The 27807-nt window shown below is 48.2% G+C and overlaps 8 protein-coding genes and 1 non-coding gene across 9 annotated transcripts; 7 read left to right on the forward strand and 2 right to left on the reverse strand.

Moving 5' to 3' along the window:
* Positions 1–1224: 1224 nt before the first annotated feature.
* BDV37DRAFT_280848 (uncharacterized protein) lies at positions 1225–4115 on the forward strand (the record flags this gene model as incomplete). Its single annotated transcript, XM_032086683.1, has 15 exons — positions 1225–1442; positions 1541–1637; positions 1704–1796; positions 1873–1970; positions 2026–2162; positions 2226–2305; positions 2365–2492; positions 2580–2697; positions 2752–2878; positions 2943–3207; positions 3269–3323; positions 3373–3477; positions 3524–3539; positions 3589–3743; positions 3798–4115. The coding sequence occupies 15 exons, from the start codon at positions 1225–1227 to the stop codon at positions 4113–4115; spliced, it is 2010 nt and encodes a 669-aa protein (XP_031943893.1).
* Positions 4116–9488: 5373 nt separating this feature from the next.
* Positions 9489–9708, forward strand: BDV37DRAFT_242824 (uncharacterized protein). The gene has a single exon (XM_032081360.1). It carries the CDS (start codon positions 9528–9530, stop codon positions 9684–9686), a length of 159 nt encoding a protein of 52 aa, XP_031943894.1. The 5' UTR covers positions 9489–9527; the 3' UTR covers positions 9687–9708.
* Positions 9709–10878: 1170 nt separating this feature from the next.
* On the forward strand, positions 10879–13266 carry BDV37DRAFT_269903 (anoctamin family protein; the record flags this gene model as incomplete). The annotated part of the gene is made up of 4 exons (XM_032084456.1): positions 10879–10972; positions 11045–11198; positions 11253–11547; positions 11602–13266. The coding sequence occupies 4 exons, from the start codon at positions 10879–10881 to the stop codon at positions 13264–13266; spliced, it is 2208 nt and encodes a 735-aa protein (XP_031943895.1).
* Positions 13267–14785: 1519 nt separating this feature from the next.
* BDV37DRAFT_58251 (uncharacterized protein) lies at positions 14786–16452 on the forward strand. Its single transcript, XM_032090917.1, has one exon. It carries the CDS (start codon positions 14958–14960, stop codon positions 16323–16325), a length of 1368 nt encoding a protein of 455 aa, XP_031943896.1. The 5' UTR covers positions 14786–14957; the 3' UTR covers positions 16326–16452.
* BDV37DRAFT_58265 (threonine/serine exporter family protein) lies at positions 16452–19502 on the reverse strand. The gene has a single exon (XM_032090918.1). The coding sequence runs from the start codon at positions 19000–19002 to the stop codon at positions 16579–16581; it is 2424 nt and encodes an 807-aa protein (XP_031943897.1). The 5' UTR covers positions 19003–19502; the 3' UTR covers positions 16452–16578.
* A 1238-nt stretch (positions 19503–20740) lies between these two features.
* On the forward strand, positions 20741–22010 carry BDV37DRAFT_292120 (RTA1 domain-containing protein; the record flags this gene model as incomplete). Its single annotated transcript, XM_032089111.1, has 3 exons — positions 20741–21190; positions 21258–21506; positions 21580–22010. Exons 1-3 carry the CDS (start codon positions 21001–21003, stop codon positions 22008–22010), a joined length of 870 nt encoding a protein of 289 aa, XP_031943898.1. The 5' UTR covers positions 20741–21000.
* Positions 22011–22287: 277 nt separating this feature from the next.
* Positions 22288–23558, forward strand: BDV37DRAFT_242833 (uncharacterized protein). Its single transcript, XM_032081361.1, has 2 exons — positions 22288–22897; positions 22951–23558. The coding sequence occupies exons 1-2, from the start codon at positions 22389–22391 to the stop codon at positions 23183–23185; spliced, it is 744 nt and encodes a 247-aa protein (XP_031943899.1). The 5' UTR covers positions 22288–22388; the 3' UTR covers positions 23186–23558.
* Positions 23559–23977: 419 nt separating this feature from the next.
* On the forward strand, positions 23978–24049 carry BDV37DRAFT_t70. Its single transcript has one exon. It is a non-coding gene; the product is annotated as a tRNA-Arg (tRNA).
* A 1272-nt stretch (positions 24050–25321) lies between these two features.
* On the reverse strand, positions 25322–27785 carry BDV37DRAFT_58330 (FAD-dependent oxidoreductase). Its single transcript, XM_032090920.1, has 4 exons — positions 27224–27785; positions 26961–27161; positions 25830–26898; positions 25322–25765 (listed from the first exon to the last, which is right to left on the reverse strand). Exons 1-4 carry the CDS (start codon positions 27487–27489, stop codon positions 25583–25585), a joined length of 1719 nt encoding a protein of 572 aa, XP_031943900.1. The 5' UTR covers positions 27490–27785; the 3' UTR covers positions 25322–25582.
* Between the last annotated feature and the right edge of the window lie 22 nt (positions 27786–27807).

Below are 27807 nucleotides of genomic sequence, written 5' to 3' on the forward strand. Positions count from 1 at the left end.
GCAGGAGTGGCTGGCTAAAATACGTGGGTGGGTCGAGATTGGGAGGCCGTCCCAAGGGCTATCGATCGGTGGAACCGCGCAGATCGCACTAAACTCGGAGATAAGATGCATGAGGTGGGAATAATTCGAAACTCTCCGATTTGGTTGGATACTACCTAGTATTTGCGTTGTTAAAGAGATCTCATGTTGTAGATCTTGACCATGCTTGTGGTGATTGTAGAATTCTGGAACCTACAAACCCAAACAATATACCCAGACACACCTATCTTACAATGGCCAACCTAATAAATGAGCTACACATGATTTTACAAGTCAATATGTTTCTGCTAGTGGTCAAAAGATCGTGGCACTACCGCGTCTTCATATTTGCTGAGCCTTCCAATTTTCTCAGCTCATAAACCAAACTCGGAAGTGCGATTTCCGAGCTGATGGAAAGCCGTGCTAGTATTGATTAACAAACTTCAGACACTTGTACTCCGGAGTACAGCGGACTATATCGGCTTGCATTAGTCGGGTTTGTTGTCAACTCCACCGAAGCTCGTCCATGCAAAGCTGGGCCTGTGGAGAAAGCCACGTCACAACTTTATCGGCGGATCTCGGCTTCCTTCGCTCAGTTGCATTTGATCTGCTTTTTTTTTTTTTTTTTTTTTTTTTTTTTTTTTTTTTTTTTTTTTTTTTTTTTTTTTTTTTTTTTTTTTTTAATTCCGTTAAATTCTGTAACGGATGAGACAAATCGCCTCTGACTAGCATTACCAAAATCCTAACAAAGAGCACGAGATTGGCGCTTGCCGTGTATACATTGCGTAGCTGTATCAACGAAGGAGAGTGACTGGAGTCTGGGGTATGGTGCCTGTTACCTAGCCATACGTAGAGCCGGCTGGTCAAAGCGTACTGTATATGCCCCTCTCGTATCTACTGTGCCAGAAAATCCCTCAAAGCTGAAAGTTGCATGGAAGGGCAACAGGCGGTGTCGCTAACCACGGTAAGGAGGGAAGGGAGCTGATTCTATGGTTAGAGTCAACGACTACTCCAAACTCGGTTGTAGTAGCTGGGGTTCATCAGGCAGTCATGCAGCCTATGGGCCCCACTTATTTATGTAGTGGTCTCTGGTTGTAGGCAAGTTTAAAAACCCGGCTGTCTTCATCTCCTAGTGACTTCAACTCCAGATTGTATTCTATTTATCTGAGATCCAGTACATTGACTGGCAAAAAACACCCCGTCACAATGACAGCTACAGAGGAAGCGTCGACTGAAGCTCCGCCACCCCAGACGCGCAAGCTCGCGGATGAAAGTAAATTTATCCTAACTGTCTACAAGTATGACCCGCGGACGAAGGAGACACGGACAGCTGCGACTGTCCCTGCATCAAAAGACCTCAAGGGAAAAACCCTGCAGGAGATCCGATACTGGCTGATTAATACAGGAGCCTTGAACAAAAACCTGTAAGTTAACCCCATTAACGCGTCAGCGTTTATATTGAAGGATTTGGATATGGAAAACACGTCTGCTCAGACATAACTAACTTATAAAATCAAAATAGGGCAAAAAGAGCACTCTGTACCTCAAATGGAGGGGAGGTACCAGATAGCACCACGTTAACTGACTACTTTGCTATGAATGGTATAGCTGCGGATGCAGTAAGCTCACGATGCGATATATGAATATTAATTTAGAGTGTCGATCTTACAGCTTCAATACTACAGGCCTCCGGTACCGTCTACATAAAGTCAGGCGGGAGCGAAGAACTTGACGAGTCCATGCAGTCATGGCTGAGCAAGGGATTAGATCTTAGTGGTGTAAGAAACCCTCGTGCTTCCTACAACGTGTCCAAAAAGAATATTGAATTTACAGTCCTAATTACAATCCACCCAGAAAAATGCCCCAACGCTAGCTAGTATTCAAGCTGCGACTCTCTCCAGCAGCTACTCACACGGTGCGTGGAAGGCAAGCGAAGGCAACGGCCAAGTGGTGTAAGTGGAACTGAAATATACCCAGGAATCTATTCTCGATGCCAATTTTACGTAGGCATCCATCCGACTTGTCCGAAAAACAGTGGGCAACTGTGTTGCGGAACAATGATATGCTATGCGGTCACTATCTGAAGGCTGGTCGCGCAGAAGAAGAGCTAGTATTCACTGGCCTTGAACCTCGATACTACCCAGGTGAGCTCACAACCTCTCTATTGACCCTCTACGTCTTGATATACTGATGCAGCAAATCTCAAGCCTTTGCTATCGCGAAAAGGCAGATACCAGACTATGACATTCCCGCAGGTGCAGCAGAGGGAGATTTCAAAGCGCCATCTGTTAGTTGCCTCTTCAAACAAGCCTATGGAGGATCATGAGCTCATATGTCACTTGGTAGATGGATTTCCGTATCCCCCGTTTCCGCATCACCGATAAGGCACGCGTAGATGTGCTCGAATTGAAGAGCTCTCTGCAGGTCTCTATGGCAGAAAGTGCATTTAGCCAAACGACTGTTGAGGCCTCCATGTATGTCACTACCCCTCCTGTCCAGCCTTTCAACTGCAGTTAATTTACAAACACCTGGATTTGAGGCACTGACTAGCGGCACTCTAGTGGAGGTTCCTTTTGTGGTGTGAGCGCGGGAGTCAAGGCAGGGTACAGTGGAAGCGACGAGAGTAACTCTGCTTCTTCCACATCCAGCTCCCAAGAGTTTATGTACATCTCTTATGATGTATGTCTCTAGCTCTATACAGCTCGCAAAGGTGCCGGCTGACATAGGATACAGTTCCCCCGAGTTGAGGTATACCTTGACCAGGAAAGCCTTGAGGTGTCGGCCGAATGCAAAAGGGACCTGGATATCCTACGGCAAATGCGCACCAAAGAGGAACTAGAGCGATTCTATAAAAAATATGGTCCGTTCATGTCTTATATTGGTATCCTCGCGCATACGTTATGTTTATCTAATATGAATAATAGGGCATGTCTTTGTTCCCCAGGTCCAACTTGGAGGCCGCCTCTACTCCATTGAGAGCTCTCAGAGCTTTGGATCAGCGACCAAGGAACAGAGAACTCAAATGATGAAGGCCTCTGCGAGTGCGTCATTCTCTGGTTATGGGGCTAAAGCAGAGGTCAGCGCGAGTCACGAAAAGAACACCGCACAAGAGAAGACTAGCACTAGCAGTACATACAACCATTCCATTACGTGGCATGCAGACGGAGGGGACACCTTACTGTGCAACAAGTGAGTCTTCTCGTCTGTATAACTAGATGTGAACTTGACGTTTCTTACTTGATATGCATAGTCCACCATCTTGGTGTCCAACTGTCGCCAATTATCAGAACTGGCGTATCATGAAGGTAAGGTGGCTTTCATTTCCCAGTTATAGTTGCGACTAATCCTCTGCAGAGGAACGAGGGGGTGGACCTTATCGAGATGATTGGCAAAATCGATGGTTTTAAAGACATCCCCAGGTTGGTTCAATATATCGACGACGTGTTTGTCGGGTTTAAAGTTCGAAACACCGTGAACCATAACGACGTGCGCTCACTGGGAATAGCTATACAACAGCGCAAGTGATATCTGCTTGACTTTTAAGGAAGAATCAAACTAATAGGTATTTAGCGAACGAGCTGGCAAACAAAGCCGTGTACCACTACCAGACTGCATACGAGAGATACCCCATCGTCAACTACCCCGAAGGGAGGCCCAAGTTCTCTTTTGTTCTTCAAGCTGCTGCTAAAAAGACACAAGTTTATTGGGATCATGGTATCCCAAGGGTGAGTGATTATTGAATTTATTCTACATCTATGGTACATTGCTGACGTGAGCAGATGAAATACGGAGTTTCCTATCGCCCATGTATTTACCACGAGGGAAATTGGTACGGCATTCGCCGGACCACTAAAGCCGATCACTTCGGTAGAGAAGGGATATTGTACGCTGGGAGGGATGAAGACTCAAACATTAGTATGACTCTCATCTCCAACGATGGAAAGAAAAAGCCTGAAGACACGGTCGGCACATATGACAATGTCCTCCTGGCTTTTCACGACATGAAGGGTGAATATATTGGGAGTGTCGAGGTTGAGGATGATATGATATTCCTAGGCAGCAAAAATATGCTGAACTTTGAGTTGCATTGCGTCTAAGCCTAGGGTAAGACCTGTGTTGACAAAGAAAAGATCGAGTTTTGTTCGATTCACTGTGACCTGCTTACCTCTCTTCGTGAAGACAGAAAGGTTATAATTCTCTATTGCTTATATAGTTCAGGGAAATTGTCTGTATCAGCCCTAAATTGTCATTCAAATACAGCTTGTTTTGTTGCTTCTGGTAATGGAAGTTCTAACGACCGTGAGTTTTGAGCCGTGCACAGAAAGAGTATAGACATCTATGGTGATTATTATAAGGCTGTATAGCTATATAATATAATCTAGCCAACACCTCTTTTCTTAAGGAATGTATCGAGGAGCTTCTCCAGCACTATAAAAAGTCTATCCTAATTATCGACAATACACCTATTTCCTAGTCTGAGCGGATAGAGTAAGTATACTTCGAAGCGAATCAACTAGTGTACTGATTGCTATACTCACTAAACATAAATCCTAGTAAAAGGCTTTCAGTCAGCCAAAGCCTTTATTTAGCAGCACTAGACATTGTACAAAGATACCGCTAATCAAGGATTTGATACCTTCCTTGAATAGTGCATCGACATTGTAAGGATCAGGAAGCAAAAGTACAAAAGGACATTTCCAGGACACAGGTCTGACCATTAAAGAATCGTAATACACGCACAAATGTTTTGACGTGACTTAGGCATTTTTTGTATACATCCTTTCATTCTTCTCAGCCATAGCTAAAAGTTACTACCTGTTTAGGAATGGTCAGGAATGGTCTGTTGGCTACTGAACAGCCCTTACAATCGCTCTGGTGCGGAGGCTAGATACAGGATAGTATTATAGATGCTTAGAGATAAAAGAGACTCGAGCCATAGTGTTAATACAGGAAGGGAGACGCTAATTCAGAGATAGTTCATACATGTCAACCACCACCTATTTGAACGTCAGGGACATTTACGATTAGTTACCTTAGACCTGGCCCTTGGCAGTATCCCTGTACAATTGTAAATTACAGCTTAAAAATAGCTTCCGTAGTAAGTTTGGTCTTAAGAGTTTCTAGGACGCTGATCCTGCAAACGGATCTACCTTATCAGTCTAGCTACCTGGCTAGGGACCTGCATTGTGGCCTGACCCCTCTCAATACATTTCAGCCAGTCTTCCCAAAAGTCTTTCCGATCTCCCAACATAACCTCCAGCTATGTCTTTTGGCAGCTGTTCTGGGGGTAATACCTTGTCGATAAACCAAATCAAAAGATAGGACACAAGAACAGTAGACTCAGAGTAAAACCGACATCCCAAGTCTCCAAAGTCTCAATAGTAGACCAACCCATTGTGAGAAAACAAAAGGAGAAAGACAGATGGCTGAAAGTTGTGGAAAAGAAAAGAGTGCAGTATAGGAGAAGCTATACTCAGGGAATAGTCTGATGATGCTAATTTAGAAGACAGGAACATGCAGAGTATCATTGCCTTCTTAAATAACCTTTGTCACGGAATATCCTTTGTTCACCGCTACTTGTAGTGAATTCGCCATACACAGGACGACTTGAGAACCATTTAGTTATATCGAATCGGAAGAACGACGGAGCAGCCAGTGTCTACGAGAAAATCGGTAAAGACCAATCGTAGTGCGTCTATAAGGGAATATGATACGTCATGGTAAACTATGAAGATAAGACCCTTCTCTCTATTAGCACGTCACAATCGGATCTGCACATGCAGGTCTTGAAGATTGATAAGATTCAAATCAAGCGAGTACGGTGGCAGATATACCAACTTTGGGTACTTCTGCGTTGCTGCACAATTCTTCTATTCGATCAGAGGGATGAAAGAATACGTTGTCCATAACGAAGACGGACTTTTGTTCAGGCCACCTTCCGCAATGCCGGGGAAGCTGATCAATGAAGTCCTCGAATAGGGTAGCGTCCGTAGAGCTCTAGAATACACTAAACAGCGCGATTCCGTCTGGCCAATATGCAGGTAGTAACTGGTAACGCTGGTCGCGATGGAAATTCTGGGTCAGGTAAATCTGTTCCTACTAGCCCTACCCCACCTACATGCAGTATCTTTACTCCGTACTGACCAGGGCAGGGATAACATCTAGGATATTACAAAGCTGCAAACTTAGCTAGGTGGTGAAGACGTATCTAGGAGGGGGAGCGTTCAGCTTCAGCCCCACCATGGAACTTAGTAATAAGGAATTGTTATTTGGAGAAGACGCTATACCATAATATTAAAGAATTTACTTGGTTTAAGTTATATTGGCAGTAATTTTATTTTAATCTCTGAGACCCTGGCTGCTGGGCGAAATCATGTGCGAATTGGAGTCTCGCCCCATCATTCAGCTCGGAATTTCCCGTCAGATATTGTTCATTGATAAGCCGTTCTTGGGACAGATGTGGACACATGTTGACTACTAGTGCGGCACGCATCTTACGGTGGCGACGGTATACCATAGTGGTACGTTCCTATCGAAGCCGCCGCAGGCAAATTAAGCACAGCAAGTACGACACAAGGTCGTGACATGGTTATCTGGCCCAACAGCACATGGACACACTTCGTCTGTTTTTCGCATCGGAATACTGCGCCGCATATTGGGTCATGACCTATTATACTCAAGACCATCCCGTACTGATATTGCAGAGTGAAACAGGATCCTTGCCGTTGGTAGCCTTCTTTGCTGGCCGATATTTTATCCGCATAGATAGTCTTCGCGCTTTCCCTCACCGTTCTCCAGATACCTGAGTTTGTTTTCCCTCAAGACCCATCGGTTTGCGTCTACTCCCTCCAACATTGGTTAATGCGGACATGGATGACGGCTTGCCAATCCCTATATCTCAAAGAGTTTCTGACGATCCCAGCATGTGTATGAATCGTTGCGGGTACTTAGCAAAAGCTTAAGTATGCCCTCCAGTAGGTAAACTCTAAGCGTCCTTGAACCGGTAGATCTCGGTATTCGACAGTGTTCGTCGCGGACGGGCATTCGACACTTCCTGTTTCAAGGTTCGTCATACCAATTGTATTCCCTGGGTACTTGTTTACCAGTTAGGGCTAATCCCTGGCTATGTCTTGCCCTGTTAACGCGTAGTATCCCTTATATATTAGGATCTACTGTTTGTCAAATGCAGTTGCGATAATAGGCTGTCCTTTAGGTAAGTGAGTGACTTTGATATTTCCGTTTGACTCGAATTCGGCAGGCCATTTTTCTGCATCGTTGCAAGGGAACCATACATATCTATGGGCATCCTAGCAGGGCTTTTGAGTTTGCACCAGGATCCTCACTAGACCTCTTCCAGCATGATGATGCCATGTGCTTTCTTGCGTGGCCTTTTCCTTCTCACAGGCATTTCAAAAAAGACCTACCGATAAGAGATCCACCCGCTAGAGATTTAGAATCATGGGTTGTACAACAGCAAAGACTAGTTTTGATCGGTCAGTAAATTGATGCACAAAGTTCCTTAAAATCCTTTTCAGATTGTTGATAGTTATCCTGCCCTTCCGAAATAATCATCTGGTGCTCCTGAAACATAACCAGAAAAGGTTTAGAAATAGAGTATTAAATTTTGACTGGGGGTGCATTGGGGGGAATACGCTAAAAACTTGTTCACAAGCTCACACAAAATGATCATTGTAGCAAGTTCATAGCTCTTTCCAATCGCTGACCGCTAAGATAGAGCGTAGTACCTCTATCTACTCATAGCTATGTATCTTGGTGGGGCAGCATATAGCTCATCTAGGGGGTGTGGAGGTGACAGACTCTGCCGCTTTGGCCAGGCGACTTCTAATTGATGCTGAGCGTGCGCACTTTCGGGCTATCGATCATCAAATGAGCGGGAAGCGAAGATGGAGTGAAATTACGCTTTCAACTAGTGGGGAAACCTATTATATATTGAAATAGCGTGGAGCTATGCGTTAATTCGAGTGGTAGTGAAGTCTGTAGCATAACATATCCATATATATAAGGAATTGAGAGAAGAGAAACACAGAGAGTGACTGTGCGCGAAGAGTAGAGGGGTTTTACAGGTGGTTCTGGGTCGAACCGTCCTCCCAATGGTGATACCTCGCGCGACTCGATTCAAGACCACTGATTCACATATTTCTTCCTCTGTGAATGAGGGCAGATCCAATAGCCATATCCAATGCCCCATACAGGTCTCGCATAAAGTCCTTTAATGGCAGGTGAATCATGTTTTGATGGGAATACTGAAGTGGACATGGTCACTGTAGGGTATCCTATGCGCGATATGATATCACTTATTGACATATTGGGCTATAGTGAAAGTAGATCCCGCCCGTTGTCTGGGAGGCTACTTGTATTCTTTTTAGAAATCCGACTCTTTACATGGTTTTTATGTGTTGTTATCCCCAGTAGTTCTGATTGGCGGTGTGAACACCCAAGAGATCTCAAGCTCTGCCGCTGCACGAGAAGCGATAAGCCTAGCTGCCAAGCATATGCCCAAAGTTAATCTAAATCGAAGGCCAAGTGAGATACTTGATTGACATATCTTGACTTGACATCATTGAGAATAGACACAGTAGACAACCTGGAGTACGAAAAATCAACTGGCAGGGCAAATGCCTCTCCAGAAATAGAATTGACATCTCCATTGTTCTGCCTTCAAAGAACCAGAGCGTCGGAGATATGCGTTAACTGAAAGGCCATAAAGAATTGTCAGGATCATGAGAAACCCATTGAGAGATATAATACATAAGTGACAAAGAACAACATGTTACTCCGTGCAAACCTCGGCCATTACTGATTATCGAATTAATCGTATGTATCATGCGCCATGCATCGTATACTGTACAGTGAGGATCTGTACCAGCGGTTAGCCCCATGATACAACTATGCCCTAGTATTTAGCATCATACTGACAATACTTTGTTTTTGCTTTTTCTGGCTTTGCTTCCTCTGGTTTCGGATCAGATCAATGCTCGTGGCCCGGCTTTCGCAGGCGAGGATAATAGAACAAAAAGAAGACAATCACAGCCAACAACACGACCAGCGTGGGTAAAAACATAAAGGTAAACAGTAGCAGACTCAAGCCGAAGGCGGCACTCTGGCCAGGAAAGAAACGACGAGCCATGACTTCACAAGTGTCCCAGAACATTGAGAGGATGTTGTTGAGAGAAAGGCGGCAATGGCCGTGGGCGGTCGGGAAACAGCGGCGCTAGAGCTCTTTTCGGTCGAGGGCGATGCGATCAACTCTGGGGATGATTGACGGTTGGTGAAAGATGTGGACAGCGAGAGGATATATTCGATACGAAGGTCGCAATGAGCGAGTATCGGAAGATAGGAGAGGCAATAGGTAAATTTATTGAACCGCTCATGGAAGGGGTTCCAACACATGCAGATGGGGATGAAGGGGAGGGAAATGAAGGTATACATTAGGTCGTACAGTTTGAGAGTCCACATCGACCGCTTACTAAGAACATTGTTGTTCTTCAATGCTGGGAAGGAAAATGGGTATATCGAAGAAGATAAATTACCGACTTCTGTACTCATTACCATGGGTACAAACAGCGTCTATTTCGCAAATCATAATTTACACCGTTACAGAGTACACCATGATCATTGCTGGAAGAATAGGGATTCGACACGGATGAGGAGCGTATCCGCGGGCCCCCGTAAGGATCCCTCCACGATGGACCAACGATTGGTTCGCAATCGTAAGACCCACCGAACTCCACCGAACTACCGGCGGCTAAAAGTAGTTGAGGGAGGCACTAGACTGAATTCGGGTCATGACGCCAGAAGTAAGGCATTGCTTTTTGCGCAGGCAGCAGCATTCCCAAAATAAGAATTACGATTCCTCTTTCCTGGTAACGTACCGTTTTGGTATGAAACGAACCCCTTCCCTCGCCCAGGGCGTGTTCTAAAGAAGTGACACTATATATGGAAATGGTACAGAGACCGAGTGGAGACAAAAACCGTCTGGTCTGCATTTATTTCCCCTCTGAGGCACAAAAGCGATCATGTGGGTAGGTGGAGGGATCCAGATCAGAGACCAAAACCCCGGGGGGAACCATCGCTCCTCTAGGCAACCACATACCAATTAAATGAAGTCACTTGGAGGATCGGTTGCCATACAGGGTATACAGAAATTACTGTGTAGTACCAGTGGCGTGGACAATGACCACCCCTTCCGAATGAAGTCGGCGACTTTTGTTGAGTCTTTGGTCGCAACACTTTTGTTCCATTTCTTTGCAGGATGCAGAGAAGATCATCAATGGGCTTATCGCTGACGAGTCCTTGGGAAATATTCCGAGGTTTATCCATGGCTCGCTCCATTCCCGAAATTTTCTTTTTCCAGAATACGCGAGGCCAAGGGGCAACTGGCAGAGCGCATGAAAAGAAGTTCCATACTTTGCCAGCTGAGAGCCAATTGCCTTGTAGGGCTGAAAGCTTGGCACGGATCCTCGGTTGACATTTCGTTACTTCCACGGATACCAACCAGGAGAACAAAACCACTGCTATTAATACTCACCAGGTATTAATTCTGCTGATGTGGATTCATTACCTTCAAGGAATGTGGTGGAAGATCGACAACAATACTTAAAATGTCCGTGGGGCGCATCCCTTGCACCCAGACGAACCCTGATTCACCACTTGATCTCTCTCTGCCTTTCTGTTCTCGTCCCTTACCCTTTCCCTTTCCACGCCTGTCTTTCTGCAGGAACTTTTCCCTCGACCGAACCGCGGATATGCGGACGACCCTTCACCGCCTCCCCATCGCACCTTAAATCCCCTCTGATGAATTTATTACTGTACCTTCTGGCACAACATCCCTCAGTCGACATGGGTCTGCTTACGGGAAGCCGCCAACTCGATGCGGCCGATGCCAACAACTTTGGTGTGGATTGGATCATCCACTACCGGTTTGAAGACACGGGTATGTTGTCCTTCCAATCCATTTGATCATTGAGTGAAAGTCCCTCTCGCTAAAATGTTCTCCCTTCTCTAGAGATGCTGAAAGCCATCGAAGAATTCCGGGCCCTCATCAAAGATCTGCAGGAAGCGAAATTGCAAGTACAAGTCCGCCCAGGCTATGGCGCTTCCTTGTTACTCTGCATCCGTGTCCCCCGCGACCACTTGGGAAATATGGTCTATAAATCTCGGTAAGACGAATCGCTTTCCCGACCCCGCTTTCACCCGATTCTAAGACCGTCTAGAGTGAAGGACTGGCTGTATGGGATCATCCACGAACTCCCCATCGGCGACGAGCATACCTCAATCGACTCCGAAACACCCGCCGAAGAACTCCGATCGGTATACCACGCCGTCACTTGGTCCAAGGCACTCGGCGGTGCGGGCGTCACCGCGCAATTGGGCCAGTGGAAGAATGTGGCCAGCACCTTTCCGTTGCATGATCCGACCGCCAACGCCACCTTGTTGCGCAAGTGGAGTCAGACGTTACTGCTAAATGCAGAGGATTTGGATGCGATTCGGGCTTTGTATGGCGAGAAGGTATCTCCGGACAACCTCCTCCCAGTGAATGACGTTAACATACCATCGTTCTAGGTGGCCTACTATTTCGCCTTCATCCAATGCTACTCAACATTTTTGGTCTTCCCCGCTGCGTGGGGCATCTTTACATGGCTCTACCTCGGACCGTACTCGATCACGTCCGCGGTGGTCAACTGCCTCTGGTGCATCGTGTTTGTCGAATATTGGAAAATCCGAGAAACCGACCTCAGCCTCCGATGGAACGTCCGGGGCGTGGGTGCCTTGAAAGTGAATCGCCCGCAGTATGTATGGGACAAGGAAGTACGCGACTCCGTGACGGGTGAGACCGTCCGTGTCTTCCCGGCGCACAAACAATTCTTCCGCCAGCTATTGCTTCTACCATTTGCCTCGATTGCCAGTCTTGCTTTGGGCTCATTGATCGTGGTGACATTCGCCATGGAAATCTTGATCGGGGAGGTTTATACAGGACCATTCAAGGAATACCTCGAATTCCTTCCGACCATCCTTTTCTCCCTATCACTCCCATGGATCAACAACACCTTGACGGACATGGCCACCAAGCTAACCGATTACGAAAACTATCGCACTCAGGACCAGTATGATATTGCACAGACCACAAAAACCTTCGTGATGAACTTCATCACCTCCTTCCTCCCCACGATTCTCACTGCCTTTGTCTATGTCCCATTTGGCGCCCGAGTGCTGCCGTATCTCGACGTGATCCGCGTTGGAAAGCTGGCAACGGCGTTCGACACCCGCCGAGTTCATATTGACCCCTCCCGGTTGCAACAGGAGGTCATTTATCTCTCGGTGACGGGGCAGGTTCTGAGCTTTGGTGAGGAGATTCTGCTGCCCTATGTGAAACGAGTGGTCATGCAGAAGTGGCGCGACTATCGACAAAAGAATCTGCCGGCCGGACAAGGGCGTCGTTATTCCTACCGAACCGACCAGCTGTTGAATGACATCCCGGGCGAGGCATCCTTCCTGTCAAGAGTCCGGAACGAGACTGAAGCCGATGAATACAACGTTCATGACGATACTCTGGAGATGTGTGTGCAGTACGGGTATCTGGCACTCTTCGGCGCGTCATGGCCCCTGGTCCCGCTCGGCTTTCTTCTCAATAACTGGCTGGAGCTGCGGGGAGATTTCTTCAAGTTGAGCCTCGAATGCCAGCGGCCGCCGCCCATCCGAGCCGATTCCATTGGGCCGTCGCTCCAAGGCTTGGAGGTCCTCACATGGCTCGGAACCTTGTCCACCGCAGCCATCGTTTACCTATATCGTGGTGGCATGGCTGACGTGCGTCTATCCACGCTCCTGCTGATCCTCCTTGGAGCGGAATGGGCATATCTGGGGCTCCGCTTCGTCGTACGAACGGCTTTAGAGAAGATTGCTACAGGCTCACTGCGCAAGGAGGCCGCCAAACGCTACGCGCTTCGCAAGAACTATTTGGACTCACTCACACGAAGCACGTCTCCTAAGGGTCGACAACGCGTCCGCTTCGAAGACCGTGTCAATGTCTATACCACGGGAACGGATGTCAAAACCAAGTCTCAAGAGTTCTTGCACCCCGGTCATCATGAGACATCAAGTGAGGAGCGATTCTGGTCTTGTCCCGCCCAGGATTCTGCGGACGCCGGCGTTCGGTTGATCAAAGCCCTATGCATGGGCGATCGGATACAAGCACAGAGTAAGTCCGAGAAGATGAAAAAGGGTGCATAGAGTGTTCCTTTCCAGCCCATATTCGATGATAGATTTTTCCCCTTTGCATTTCCTACATTATACAGTAGACCTGTAACCATCGCTGGTGATGATAACCTCCCTGCTGTGCAGGATCTCTCTCAATGTCTGCACCCGAGGCATATTGCCTCGGCTACCATGGATTTGAAATCCAGTTCACTGATAACGATAGCGCTACCATTCCAGGAATGCGCAGATAGCTCGGATCTTGTACATATATACTTTCTTTTCCGTCTCCGTTTCCTTGGGTCACGTGTCTCTAGTGTTTTCTGCACAAATCACCTTAGTCGGTATCAACTATTTAATACACATCAGGTCTATGCAACACATTTCTATGCGTATTAGTCCTTGTAGTGAGCGTTTTTAGTGTAAGGAAATAGGGGGGAAGCAACCTCTGCAATGATTCATACTTGCCGAGGTTTGAGACCTCAGGTTCTTGGCCCCACCCTTTGATCAAATTGCTGACAGTTCCCTGGTTAATATCTTAGATCTTAGTCTTAAACTAGAAAGTGATAATTTACTGCAGGAGGATAGAAAGCAAGGGAAACGATGGCTTAAGAAAAGGTGTTAGTCACAACGCTGATCCATGGTGAGGAAATATATGTTTGTCACGCCCGCAAGCGGTGAACGGAGCACGATTATCCATCCGTCCTTTCTCGGACAGACGACATGTAACACAACAGCCTGCATGGGTCACATGGCTTATATTCTACGTCGAGCGAGTCCACGTGCCTTGACTGGGAAAGGGCGTGCGCTCTCAATCACTCCCCTCCTCCTGTGAAAAGCCATTTCCCACATGGATACCGTTCCCCTAACATCAGATCCAACCACGCTTTGCTACGTATCCTCAGTACGTAACTGAGACTTTGACAGGCAGAGTGGACCCTTCGGAAAGACGGAACGGTATGAGATCCCCTCATTTCGTGAAATAGGTCATCTCCGAAATGGGTCAACTCCACGGTAGGGCTGAGACATGGGATTGGTGAAGGATCTGGATTCTAGCGGGACACGGGTGGTTTGGAAACCGAGGCTTACGCAGCTTATGATAGATACGTCAGTCGTCGGCCTGTTGCGCATGCTTCCTGCAGTATAGAGCTGATACGTGGATTGGGTAGGGATGGGCATGGATGCAGATGCTTGTTCATGTAGTTGAGGGATGTGTTGGGAAGGTGATGAGCGGTCAAGGGAGGTATGCATGCCACCGGTGATCAAGATCGCAAGGAGGACCGAGGGGAATTGTCGAATCCTTCTAGTTCTTCAGGATCGCCCAGATGGAGGAAGACTAGTTTAGAAGACGGAAAGACTACTAGTGGCAGTCCACTTTCAGCCCTACAAGGCAACGCCAAGTTCAGCGAAAAGTCAATCAGTCATCCGTGGTTGACCAATGGCGGACCTCGGCCGGGTTCCCCCAGTTCATTGCTTGCAGCTCTTTTCGTCCAGGTCCGTGACCGACATTCCATTCTTATTAGTCGTCCTGCTCCCCTTTCCCTTTCATTTTTTTATCGTTACCCGTTCCGTTCAATCAGGGTGTCACCCTTCTTTCTTTCCCCCCTTCCCCTCTCTTTCCTCTCTCTTGTTTCTCACACACCAATCTCGTCTTTCCTCTTCGACTTTCCTCCCGCCCCCTCTTTGACTTCGCTCTTCTGGAGGAGCGAGTCTCCTCCGGTCGCCCAATGTGTCCCCCCTCCGCATCGAAAACCGAGCTCTTTCTCCAGGAAGAGAATGAACCGGGAAAGATCGTCCCTATGGTGACTGTTGTCCGTCGGCGCGGACGATTGCATTTGGTCCACCCTCACTGGTACCGGAACAGTTTATTGGCGAGCACGGGATTTCTCGAGTTCGCCAATGCCGGGGATTTCGCGGCCAACGTGTGGAATGAGATTCCCGTACCCCGACATGCAATGATCCTGATGGCCATTGGAGGACCAATCGCTTTGATGATGAGTATTGTCGCCCTCCGCGACTTTATTCTCAGTTGGCGGAATGTCAAACTGCTCCATGCTGAACGCCGATATCTACAATCGCTGAAACACGAGTACCTCGCATCCTCCAACCCCGACCCGGATTTGATCCGGCTGATCGACAGCCGCCTTGGCCTTGGCTGGCGCGAATTGGGCACAGAGCTGATTGACCGTGTTGCCATGGACGTTTTCCTCGGTCTGGGCGCCCTTCTGGTCGGTACCGGTACGATCATGGCCATTTGGGGAGCCCACCCGAAAGTCTTCCATGCCAGTAACCTCCTGTCGGGGTTCGTGGGAAACTCCTTCGCAGCAGCGTTCGGTGTCGTCAACGCGGTCTGGTCTGTATATCTTGCCCGTCGATTCCACCGCTACGATAGACTATGTGCGCGCACCCCGGCCCTGTCCCCGTTCCGCGACCGTCTACATCTCCGCTTCAGCAAATTCAAGTGGCACGCAGTCGTTTCCGGGCTCACTGGACTCATCGCCGGTGCTGCTTCCATGGTCACAGCCAAAATGTGGTGGGGATACGTGGTGCTAGCGCCCTGTATGGTACTGCAGCTGCTATGCAACCGGTTCTGGCGAACCCAGCTGGGCTACGACCGCCCGATTGTCAGCGACTACGATCAACGGGGTATCCTCCTCCGCGAGACGCAAGAAATCCGCGACGAAGAAAAGGATGGACCACTACTGGATAGTCTCGCCTCTACAGTCACCCTGTACAACGCACTCGGTGCCCTCCCCTCGCCGAGCGAGGCCCTTGACTGGACGAGTCTGGACTCGCTTGTCCAATTCATGATCACGAATGACCTCTTCGATTCCCTCTGCGACTGGCTCGTACGTGATAAATCCGTTCCTTCCGACGTCCGTGGCGCCATCTTCCGTCACCCGTCTTCCTCTTCAGAGCACACCGAGATCACAGTGTCTGCCGACCACCTCCTCCGCGTTCCTGTCCAGATGCAGACCCAACTGCGCGATCTTTGTCGGCAGTATCTCCAACAGGACGGGCGGAAGGTTTTGCTCTATCGGGAGCGGTATCTGTTAGAGATGATGGGGTCGATGCTCTCCAGGGAGAGTCAGTAATGTAGCACGTCCTGTATACTATTATGTACATCGCATCTGGTGGATGGTGACATCGATTGGGACACTCTGTGCCGGCACATAAGCAGTAGATCTGCAAGTATAGTTATTAATGTTGTTATCTTAATCAATAGAGAAGCTTATTTAATGGAGCATTTTATTGGCTCTTGAATAGGACAGTAAAGCCATACGTGACCATTCCCAAGACACGTCCAGAATATCTATTTTATTTTAAACCCACCCCAAAGCAAGAAAGCTAAAAGCTAAACAAGCCACTCCTCCTCTTCCCCAACGGATACACCACCAAAGCAGCCACAAACAGCCCAACCGTAATCCCAATAGCAACCTGCACCATTCCAAACCCGAGATCCTGGACGGACTTCTGCTGTCCCGCCCCAGCAGACTGAGCACTCCCATGAGTCGCATTCCGGGTGACATTCGACCGAATAGCATCCGCCGACTCCACGCCCGCAATCAACGATCCGGACGCCGCAAGACCAGACGGCACGAGGACAAATATCCCCGGTAAAATGGCGGTGGCTGCGTGTCCGTGCCACAGTCGACTGTACAGGTTTCCCATGACGCCTATGGCGAATGCGCCGACGGTGTTGGCGACCTGGGTGTTTGTGCCGAGACGCTTGGTTACGAAGTAATTAGTCACGTAGCCTGTGAAGGCGATGATGACCATTACGGGGCCCTGTTTCCATTTCCCCTGGTTGATGATCAGGAGGCAGATGGAGAAGGCGACGACGAAGGGGAAGCGGGCCACGTAGGGGTTTTTGAAGCCGAGGATGTTGGGGCAGGTTGTGTTGGATGTTGCGGAGCAGTCGATGAGCCCGTAGATGGTTGTGCCAACTGTGACGCCGTAGCCTAGGAAGAGCGAGTAGATAATTGCGTAGACCATGCGGATGGAGCCCGGGACGATCTTGTGGGATTGTAGTTCTAGACTGCTGCAGAGGACGGTGTACCCTGGGAGGATGAGGGCGATGGAGGATTGGGCGATGGCGGAAAAGCAGAAGAGGTATTGGTTGGGCGTGCCGTGGATGGTGGTTGTTATGCTGCCGATGGCGCGAGCAATGAATGAGGTTAGCACTGCGGCTGTTACTTCGAAGACGTTTGAGTAGAGAACTGAGCGTGGCGCGATGACATGCTGCATGATGCCGAGCAGACAGCCGTTGCAGAAGATAATGGGCATGTCGATGGGTCTGGCGCCGAAGGCGAATGGGCCGACCATGGCGGTGGCCAGGCCGCAGACTAGCACGATGACTAGTTTGTTGTATCGGGGTTTTCGTTTCATGATGTCTTCCAGTTCTTGAGTTGCTTCCTCAATGCCTATAACGTCGTGGATGACGTTTTTGTAGATATTGTGAGTTTCGGAGAGACGGCCTAGGTCGACGCCTTGTGAGACGCGGACGAGTTTGACTTCGGCGGTTCGGGTCGAGGGATCATCGAAAGACATTATCATGCAGCCGGGGACGTAGAGGTACTGGCTATCCACTTGGAGGACCTTCGCGGTCATTTGCATGTACTCCTCTAAGCGATGCGTGGGGGCCCCGAAGACCATGAGTGCCTTGCACAGCTGCATAATGTACCTCTCGCGCGCGATAATCTGTGCAATCTGTAGAGTAATTTGGATTTCATCCTCGAGCCTCATATTCCCCGGCGAGTGCTTGCTGCGCCGTTTCGAGGCAGCTGTGAGTATTTCACTTGAAACCGGTGTGCTCGCCCCACTGATATTCGTCGAGGTGGCAGCCAGAGTGTTGGGCGACATATTCGGCGGCTTCTTATACCATTTCATTTTCCGTGGCGTAGTTGTCCCAGATGGGCTTCCACTCAGAGGCGTCGCGATCTCTCTAGGAGACTGACTTATGTTCGACGGTGCGCCTATATGTACATGATCCAGAGCTCCGTTGAGTTTCAGAAGCTGGGACAAAACACCTCCAGTACTCCCACGGCGTCGTATACCCGCCCCATTCCACGCGTCAGCAGGACTACCCCAGTAATCCGGACCCTTGTGCGGATAGTGTTTGTTATGTCGGGGCCGATGATATGCCATTTGATCCTGTGACAATTCCCGGACAAGCCGATGAGCCTCAGAGCTCGATCTGTGATGGTCATACCCCTTCTCAGAAAGTGTGAGCTCGCTACCGGTCGCCGAATCAGGACGGTACTGCATAGCACGCACGTCTCCTTCATCAGAAGGTGGACGGCCCAGCCTAGCCGCGCATTCTCTCGCCTTCTTTGTCGCCGCATGTCTGAGCTGGTTAATTCGGCTTAGCAGGGAATCGCCGATACCAGTTTGAGAAGGCTGAGCTAGGAGCTCTTTCTCGAAATCAACACTATCTGTCCCACGAGGCTGACTGAGATAAATGGACTGTTTCCTTGGTCGTGCCTCGGTGATATCCACAGATCTCTGCGTGGACCGACGGCGACGTTCAGGAGGTGGCTCTTCGGGTGATCCCTCTGACTCCGTGTCAACATCACCATATTCGTATCTCAGGTCCGTCCCGAAATGGACCCGATGCCGAGACGGTGATACGTTGGTCGAGCTGACGTTCTCCGGATTGGTCCCTTGTGTCTCTGCATGATGCTCAGGGGTCCCTGGACTTTGGTTCTCGACACTCCGGTAGCTGATTAATGAACTCTGGCTCGCTTCACTGTCGCGGCGGTTCTGCGGCATGGGGCTGGTGTGGGGAAGTTTGAATAGTCAGTGGGTAAAGGTGTGGGATGTAGGGGGTTTCACCCTACACGATGAAAAGATATGGCGTGTGATAGTGTCTCGAGTGTATATGAAATCATGCAGACTAGCGTAGGGTAATGTTGTTTATACCCAGACGCAAGTGAAACGTGAATAGCAGCAAAACCACATGGCTCGGATAAACTTCAGGATGACCCGCAGCCACGGCAGCGTTAGTCAGTATTATTCAAAATGGTCGAGACTTTGGGCGCGATGATAAAACGGAGGACGTCTACGGGATGCTCGGTCGTCCAAGAATAGAAAATGGGCATAGGCTGCAGCATGGAAATCCATAACGGGCCCTACCACGGGTAGATCAACGTCATATATGGATCAGCACACGATAACACCACCGAAAGGCACCACTGACAGCTTTATTGGAGTGGACAGCTGGTGTGGAACTCCCTGGACGTTGACGCACTGGGAGAACAGTCTATGACGCAAACAGGCAGTATGTGGGTCCAGAGGAACATCGGAGTTTTCGAATTTATAGGACCTGTGGACGCTATCACACCAGCTTGAGTATTACTGAATAATGCCCCTAGAGAGCGTCTCAATGCCTTTTTGTTGGCCATATATTGTTCGTTTAGTAGTATGTGCTAGTGCTGCAGAGTCGATCATTCAGTTGGGGTGGGAATATTCTGGCCATGGAAAAGCTTTAAATGTGGACCGTCGGCGGTCTAGACATTGTTTTTCAACTTCAGAGTTCGATAGGTCCGATCTAGAACGTTGGCATAGTCACATCAACTTTCAATTCGGACATTCCACGATAAACATCGGTCGGTCATAGGGCGATCGCAGAACTCTCTGTACCCGAGAAGATGCCGGCGACAAATCGGAGTCGGAACCCACGGCATAAACCTCCGGATCTTGCAGGATGAACTCGGGAAAGGTTAAGCAGGCCGGTAACCATATCTCGTGGTCTAGATTACCGGCCGATTGCGTAGGATCGAGAGATACCACTGTGGTGTTCTCTATGTGCAGGCTCTGAATTCCTTTAAGGTCAGAGACAGTCCTCCACACGAAACCAGAGCAGCTAATTGATAGAGCTTAATGCCAGTCAAGACGTGATCTTCCTTGCGAGAGGTATGAACAATGTAGCATTCCCGAGACGCTTATGTACATACTTACACAAGCACATCATGCGGGTGCCAGGCCAAAAGCACCGGGAAGCTGTTCAGTGAACCAACATTTCAAATTTACATCTATTGGAATTGTCTAGACGGCTTCTTATATTACTCTCAGACCGAGATAATGTAAATGATCGTCCGAGTTAACGACACGCATCTAAATATAGAAACACCTTGCCAATTGAGCCCTGCATCGGATATACTAGTTCCGTTGATGTCTACGTTAAGTCGAGAGTCAGGATTTCTACAATACTGGACTCGCACTACTGTGACCTAGGAGCGAGTACGAGAGCGAGACAAATACGAGGCAAATGAGGAAAACAATTTTCTCAACCCTGATCTCTCAGCTAGAGCCTACTCCCTTATCATCGCCTGTGGGTCGACTAAGATTTGACTACCGTGCGGCTTTCCCGAACGCGAGAACGAAAACGAATCCGACGATGAAATAGCACTGAGAAAACTCATTAACCTCTGGAAGTGCTATTTTAACATCATATCTGGGAAAATATAATCTGAAACATCTCCACATAGTTCATACATAGTCCTTTTGACTTAATGTCTGTTGCCGCCAAGCGAGGCTATTTAGAAGTATGGAAGTGTTGAGCCTCTGGGCCTATGATTATTGGCTATGCCACAGTATCCTTCATGATGGATTTTCTTCTGCCTAGTTTTGCTTGTTCCTTCAATTCTGCAGCGTGGCTTAGATATTCGATTTAAAAGTACTGTATTTCAGTGTGCTGGCCTTGTTCTCTCACGACCACATCATACAGCCCTGTTGCATCGAAGGTTATTCTGGCAGCAGAAGATAAACATGATTACTCGTCGTACAGACAGCAACCCAGCAGGGGATGGAATATCATTCTCCTTTTATCACTATGACCCGAGCATGGCAGGTGCCGTTGTCTTCATCATTCTTTTCGCAGGCACAACGCTCTTTCATATCTACCAGATGGTCCGAACCCGAACTTGGTTCTTTCTCCCTTTTGTGATTGGCGGCATATGTTAGTGAGCCTTCTCTTGTTGGGAATCTCACACACTTTAATAAGCAAGGAATGCTAACTTGAGCAGTCGAGGTACTCGGATATATTGGGCGCGCCATGTCCAGTCGGGAATCCCCGAATTGGACCCTGGGGCCGTATCTCATCCAAACCTTGTTCCTACTCCTCGCGCCAGCCTTGCTCGCCGCTTCAATATACATGTTCCTCGGACGAATTATATTAGTTCTACGGGCGGAGTCGCACGCAATCATGAGAAAGAAATGGTTAACTAAAGTCTTCGTGACGGGCGACGTGCTGTCTTTCCTCCTGCAAGGCTCTGGTTAGTGATGAGACAACCCATTAGTATGAATAACCACCACCAGAACATTACTAATTATCTCTTCGATTTCTAGGCGGAGGTATCCAAAGTGGCGGCACCCTTGACAGCATGAAGCTAGGAGAGAAAATCATCGTCATCGGGCTTTTCGTCCAGATATTTTTCTTTGGCTTTTTCATCGTCACGGCAGGCTCATTTGATATGAAATTAAAGAAATATCCTATTCCGCGATGCCACTCCGCCGAGATCCCCTGGAGGAAGCATATGAATGTGTTATACGCGTCAAGCATGCTGATCATGATCCGGTCTGTATTCCGCTTGATCGAGTATCTGCAGGGTAATAATGGGTATCTCCTGCATCATGAAGTTTTCCTCTACGTCTTTGATGCGGTCTTGATATTGATTGCCACGGTGATCTTCAATATCTGCCACCCTAGTGAAATTGGGCTGCTGCTGGCCAATGAAGCAGATTATGAACTGAAAGACACGTATAGTGGCGTGCCGTAACTGTGATGTTGTATACATTTCAGAAGAGATGGGTATTGCCATCACTTTCGATGGTTGAAGTTGTGTACATGAAAGCATAGAAGCATGCTTCATCTTTTAGTTTACAATTTTCTTACAAACTTCTACCATCAAACTGTTAGAACAAACAATCGGGCAAAAGATAATCGTTTTCCTTCGCATTTGGGGTGGCTTTTATTTATTGCCGGTCATCAAAGGTGGCTATAAAGTAAATCGTATATGATTTTGGAAGGTGGCGCAAGGAGGCCATCACGTGGGAGGGGATGAGGCTGAAGAACGAGGCTAATATAACAGTTGCTTTGGTTCCTTTCATCAACTGTTTGATACTTCTGTGGGATACTCGTTAATTAGAACCCGAGGATGGCAGATCCTGGATCGGTGATTGGTACAGTTGCAGCTGTTTTGCAACTAGCACAGACCGCTTGTAAAGCCGCCCTGGAGCTTTATAACTTCTGCTCGGTTGTTCGGAATGCACCCCAAGAGATTATCACAATCAGCCGAGATGCCCATGCATTCTACATGACGATCTCCAATCTGGAAAACTCCCTCCGCAGCGACACAGTAGCAACAGTCGTAAGCAGAGACACGGAGATTATGACGTCCTTAGAGACGCTGAAGATCCCAATTGAAAATTGCTCCTTAGCGTGTGAAGCGATTTTGGAGAAACTTCAACCACATCCCCGAGTTGATGGTTCCTCATCTCAGGACGCGACGATAACTGATACGACTGATGGTACATTGCCAATCCAACGAAGATTCAGCCGTGGAAACGTGATGTGGTATTTCAAACGGAAGGAAATTCTTGCTTTGGGGGCGGACTTGGAGCGAAGTAAAGCGACACTTGGGAGCGCTATGGGGAATGCAATTTTGTTTGTTTCTTCATGAACCTCCTACAGAGAATATGCTCACAGGTCCTCGATAGTTTGGTTGCACTGAAAATCCGTGCGGTCGTGGACACCGGTATCATAGTCCAAGGGAGCCTTGACACCAACGACGATCTTGATCCATCTTTGACTGGACGCCCTGCATCACAGAGTATCGGCGAAACCCAAGGACACTATCGATTCAAGGACCTAGGGTCGGCGTTGACGAAATATGCTGCACTGGTGCTTGATCCGCCCATCGATCATTTCCGCCTCTACGAGCTGGAAGCCTAGGCAACTGTCGATCTGTAAGATAAGCACCTCCCGATAATCTCCTACATTACTGTGTGTTTTGGTAAATTTGTTTTTCCTGGCACAGGCATTAGCTCACATCTTGCACAGTGGTTGTTCGAAGGTTGGATTTGGGGTGAGCTCGTTTGATAAACTGCCACAGAATGCTGGGCAAGCTGGCGACCAACCTCGAGCTTTGTGAGGAACCCAAATCACTATGGGAACTAGAGACCTTTGTAGTTGGACAGTAAGGTTGTTGTATTTATTTTGCGCTCGGGCATTCCATTATCCACAGTGTCTAGAATATACTCCGTTGACTTTTGGGACACGAGACAATTGAGCTGAACTTTACAAGAAGTGACACTATGGTAGAAGGAGTTAAGAAAGGGTTCAGGCCTGGAGTAATCATTATGTATAAGCTTTTTAATTTTTATTTTTATTTTTATCGGGATTGTGTGTCTAAACTTTTGAAAGTGTAAGGTTACGCAGAATTCAGCACAGCAAAAGTTGGTAGTAGTGTTCAGTTTTCATCCAGAGAGGAGAGATAGAAGATATATATTGTGATCCAGCGCAAGGTAGCCGGTCGGCTGTATAGTTTGGCGTAGGCTGAATTGTACCAAACGCATCAAAAAAGGAAATAATCAGGGCTTCTTGTACACATAATAATGCTTCTCTTTGGTTTTGTGGTATTTTGTCAAGACTTTACTCTGGTGTGTCTGTATGCATTCCATGAGTCGAACTTGACATCATAGCCTGGCTTAAGATGCACTTTAGCACAGCATTAATTCAACGTTCGGCCGGCTGGCCCAATGGCAAGGCGCTTGACTACGAATCAAGAGATTGCAGGTTCGATCCCTGCGTCGGTCAATTCTTTTTGATCTTTTACCACCAAAGATCCATATCTTTTTTGACCATGAAGACGTTGGTTGGTTCGTTTTTCACAGCTGTGGATCTCGACGCCAGGCTTTTTTACCGACGTTGCCGGGTTCTCTTGTGATTGGTCAATGATAGCCAACTACACATCATCCCCTCCAATGGGCTCAGTAGAGGTAATAGCAATGAGAAGAAAGTCCAAGTTGCAGTAAGGCCTGTTTATATTATCTAAATACTGGCTTATGAGTCAATGACTACTCCGCCGGCCAAGCTAGATAGCGACAGACAACGCACCCTGCACCCACGAGCGAGGCCAACTTGCCCAGCCCTAATGTGCTGTCAGTCTGCCTCAGTGGATATGTGCTTGTCTCTCTGACATGTCTAGAGCCGTGGCATTCTGAGCACCAATTCAGTTAATCATATATGGTCTTGACCTGCTTCGGCTGGGAAACTAAATAGAAGCTATTTCCCATATCTGTATCTCTACCACCACTGTGGCATCGGCTAATCAGCCGACTGGGGAACGGAGATAATGGTAGTCTAGAAGCAATGTAATTTGTGAGTGTAAGAGCTTGTACAGAGCCAAGAGTCAGATTAGAGTTTAGTCCGCGTCCAACTTCGAACAGGATTGACAGAGAAATAAACTGTTCCTATTGAATTTGGAACTGTGCTGCCACAGACAAGTTAAACAAAGAAGGAAAAAACTAGAACATAATTACTTATAATACACGGGAATTATGTGGCATCGGCAACCGGGAATCCGGGACACAGTCAGAGTAGGAAATATATCTCGTAAGAAATATCTTGACTGTCTGTTGTCTTATCAAGCAGAATAGGATTAGTCAGTATAGCTAACAGTTAAATATTTGAAGTAGTACAGACAGCACTTTCCAGCAGGTTGCCTATAGAATCTTATCTACATCTGTACAACTCCGTACGAGCATTCACAGGTATAATCATCCTTTTGTGTGGAGCCTTTCAGCCTTTCCTTGCCATGCAGCAGTCCTATTATCCCTGGAATACTATGGCCTCCGGACCACTCAAGAGTATCTAAAACATAAAAGGAGTCAGAATACAAACGAACAGCCAAAAGAGCCCCACACGAATGAAGCTCTCCGAGATGGTATTATCAGAAATTCAGTAGTATCATCAATTTTGAGAGCAAACTTGATTCAAAAAGCCCGACTGAATTCCTTTCAATACATGTATACAATTGTCAAAATGGGGGTTGGAACGGGTTGAATTAGTAAAGTATGGGTTGAACCAGCAATTTCGGTTTCGAGCTGTTTAAGCTCTATATAGTACATCATTCATAAGAAAATAAGATCTAGAGTACACGACCTTCCATCTCACTGCGTTCCCCGCTCCTTAGCTTATGAAAGGAAAAGAGGAAAGACGAATAGCGGATGTCATCTATCTCATGCTTGCTTTGTGAGTTCCAAGACTTTGTCCCTCTCTTTTGCCTGTTCACCAGCACAGGCAACGCATAGTTAATAACAGGACTTTGGAATGCACTCGTGTCCCGATTTAAGCACTGGAAGTAGCTGCACGGCACATTCTACCACTTTCCGAGACAGTCCACTCATCAGAGCCAACGGCAGTCAGCCCATAGAAGAGAGAGTGAGGGTCGTACTTGGCCTTAATCTCGCGGAGTGTGTCGTAGTTCTTGCCATAGAATGCAGTCTTGAAGTCGGGCTGGCGGAAGTCGGCCTGTAGATCGATTGGTGAGCATATGTCAGGATGGGCTGCAATCAACGCTCGAAAATCAACCTACCTCGTTAAGATAAGCGCCAGACTCCGGGGCCAAGTTGCTGATGCTAGGAACCAACACTTCGGTCATCAATTTCTGCTGTGCAAGCATTTCCTCGGGCTCGTTGAACGCCCAGTCTGTATACAGAAGTACGTGGGCAATTGCATTGCGCCATGCCGGGTTCACGGCGTTATAGACGTCGCCAGTGACTTCCTTTGACACATTAACCGCCACGGTGGTGAAGGTAGCACCAGTCGAGAGGATGGTCTTGAAGGCTTCGGTAACATCATGTCTAGTGCTGTTTTCCTCGACGAGGGCCCGTGGGAGAAGCCAGCTGCCGTACTGGGAGACTGCAATTTCGACGAGCGGCACCTGGGCGTTGAATTGGTCAAGGTAAGTGGGAAAGCTTTCCGCATGATAATCATATGTGATGCCAAGCTTGTCCAGACCCTTCAGAAATGGTTTAACAAGGCTCTCAAGCTTCTCCAGGGAAAGACCAGGTGCAGTCATAGGGGAGAGAGAGAAGGAGGTGTTGGTCAGGAAGTTCAGACTCATGATACCCTCATCCACGAAGGAAGGTAAATAAGAATTGTAGAGCTCCACGGCTTTGAAGAAAGTGTCGTCAGAAATGTCAGTGGTGGTGAACGTAAGATTCAAGCCCGATACCTGACCATCGGCATGAGCCTTGGAGGTCATAGACCAGACAACACCGTAGGTGCCACCGCCACCACCAGCCATTGCCCAGTATAAATCACTGTTCTGTTGACGGTTCGCGACGAGGAGCCTGCCAGTACCATCTATAACCTCCCACTCCAGGACCTGGTCCGCACCAAGTCCGTACTTCGAAGACAGGGAAGAGTGACCGCCGCCTTGGCTGTATCCGCCGGCAATACCGACAGAAGGGCACTCTCCGCCGACCACCCGAAGCCCCTGCGCCTGCGCTGCCTCGTACGCCTCGATTCCCTGGACACCAGCGCCGAGCTTGACAGCCTTTCCTACATACCAGTTGTCGTCCCAATCCTTGAATTCGATATCCTTCAGGTGGTGTGTCCAGACTGACAGAGCACCTGCACCGGTGGATTTTCCGTTGTAGCTACGGCGGGTTAGTTATAATCTGATTAAAAGAAGCTTTTGGCAATTTCAAGGTGACGGTACTCATGGCCGGTGTTACGGATCACAAAACGGATATTGTGTTCGTTGGCAAATTGCAATGTCTTGGCGACATGGGCCGGCGTGGAGACATTAACTGCATATCGGACGAAATTACCAAGGGTACAGGGCTTGGAAACAGGGTGGTATGGATCGCATGTGGCATTTGTGAAGAACGGAGCCATAAGAGACGAAGAAGATTGATAGCTGGCCTTGTTAACATTCTCACATTCCATTGCGCGGGGTACAATCTCAACCCAGGAACTTACTGTTCCTCTGGCAAAAGCCAGCCATCTTTCAAAGCTTCACATTTATTTGCATCGTAGTTGGGAGCGTGGCACGGAGCTGCGAGAGGCACGGTGGCCACAAGACGTCCATCGACCGACTGGTTGAAAGCATCCCAGGTCGAAACCGACGGCCAGCAATCATCGCCGGGGAAACATCGGCAAGAGGAGCTGTCCGATGCCTCAATTGAGGGGGCAATGGCAACCAGGCCGAGGACAGCCCCCAGTTTGAGGGTATTCAAAGATGGCATTGAGAGTTGTGCGCTGGCCCAGGAATGCTTCAGCAGGGTTAGAAACAATTGACGAGTGTTGAAGAGCCGACGTCCTTTTCGGTACTTATGGCTCGGCTACTGAACATTCCGAGCTCGGATAAGTCTCTCCTGTGCAGCTAATGCCGCTAATGCAGGAGGCATCGTGGCATGAGGTTAGCAGAACTTAGCACTCGCCCCAGCCTTCGCTAGTGAGATGGTGTCGGGAACTCCAGGATTCCTTCGGCCCCACAAGACACATTTGTCTAGTTGGTTTTATACGAGGTATGCTGGAGGGAGAATATAAGTACCAGGTGGATT

This window comes from Aspergillus pseudonomiae (genome assembly GCF_009193645.1).
Source record: "Aspergillus pseudonomiae strain CBS 119388 unplaced genomic scaffold BDV37scaffold_16, whole genome shotgun sequence".
In the NCBI taxonomy this organism is placed as follows: Eukaryota; Fungi; Ascomycota; class Eurotiomycetes; order Eurotiales; family Aspergillaceae; genus Aspergillus; species Aspergillus pseudonomiae.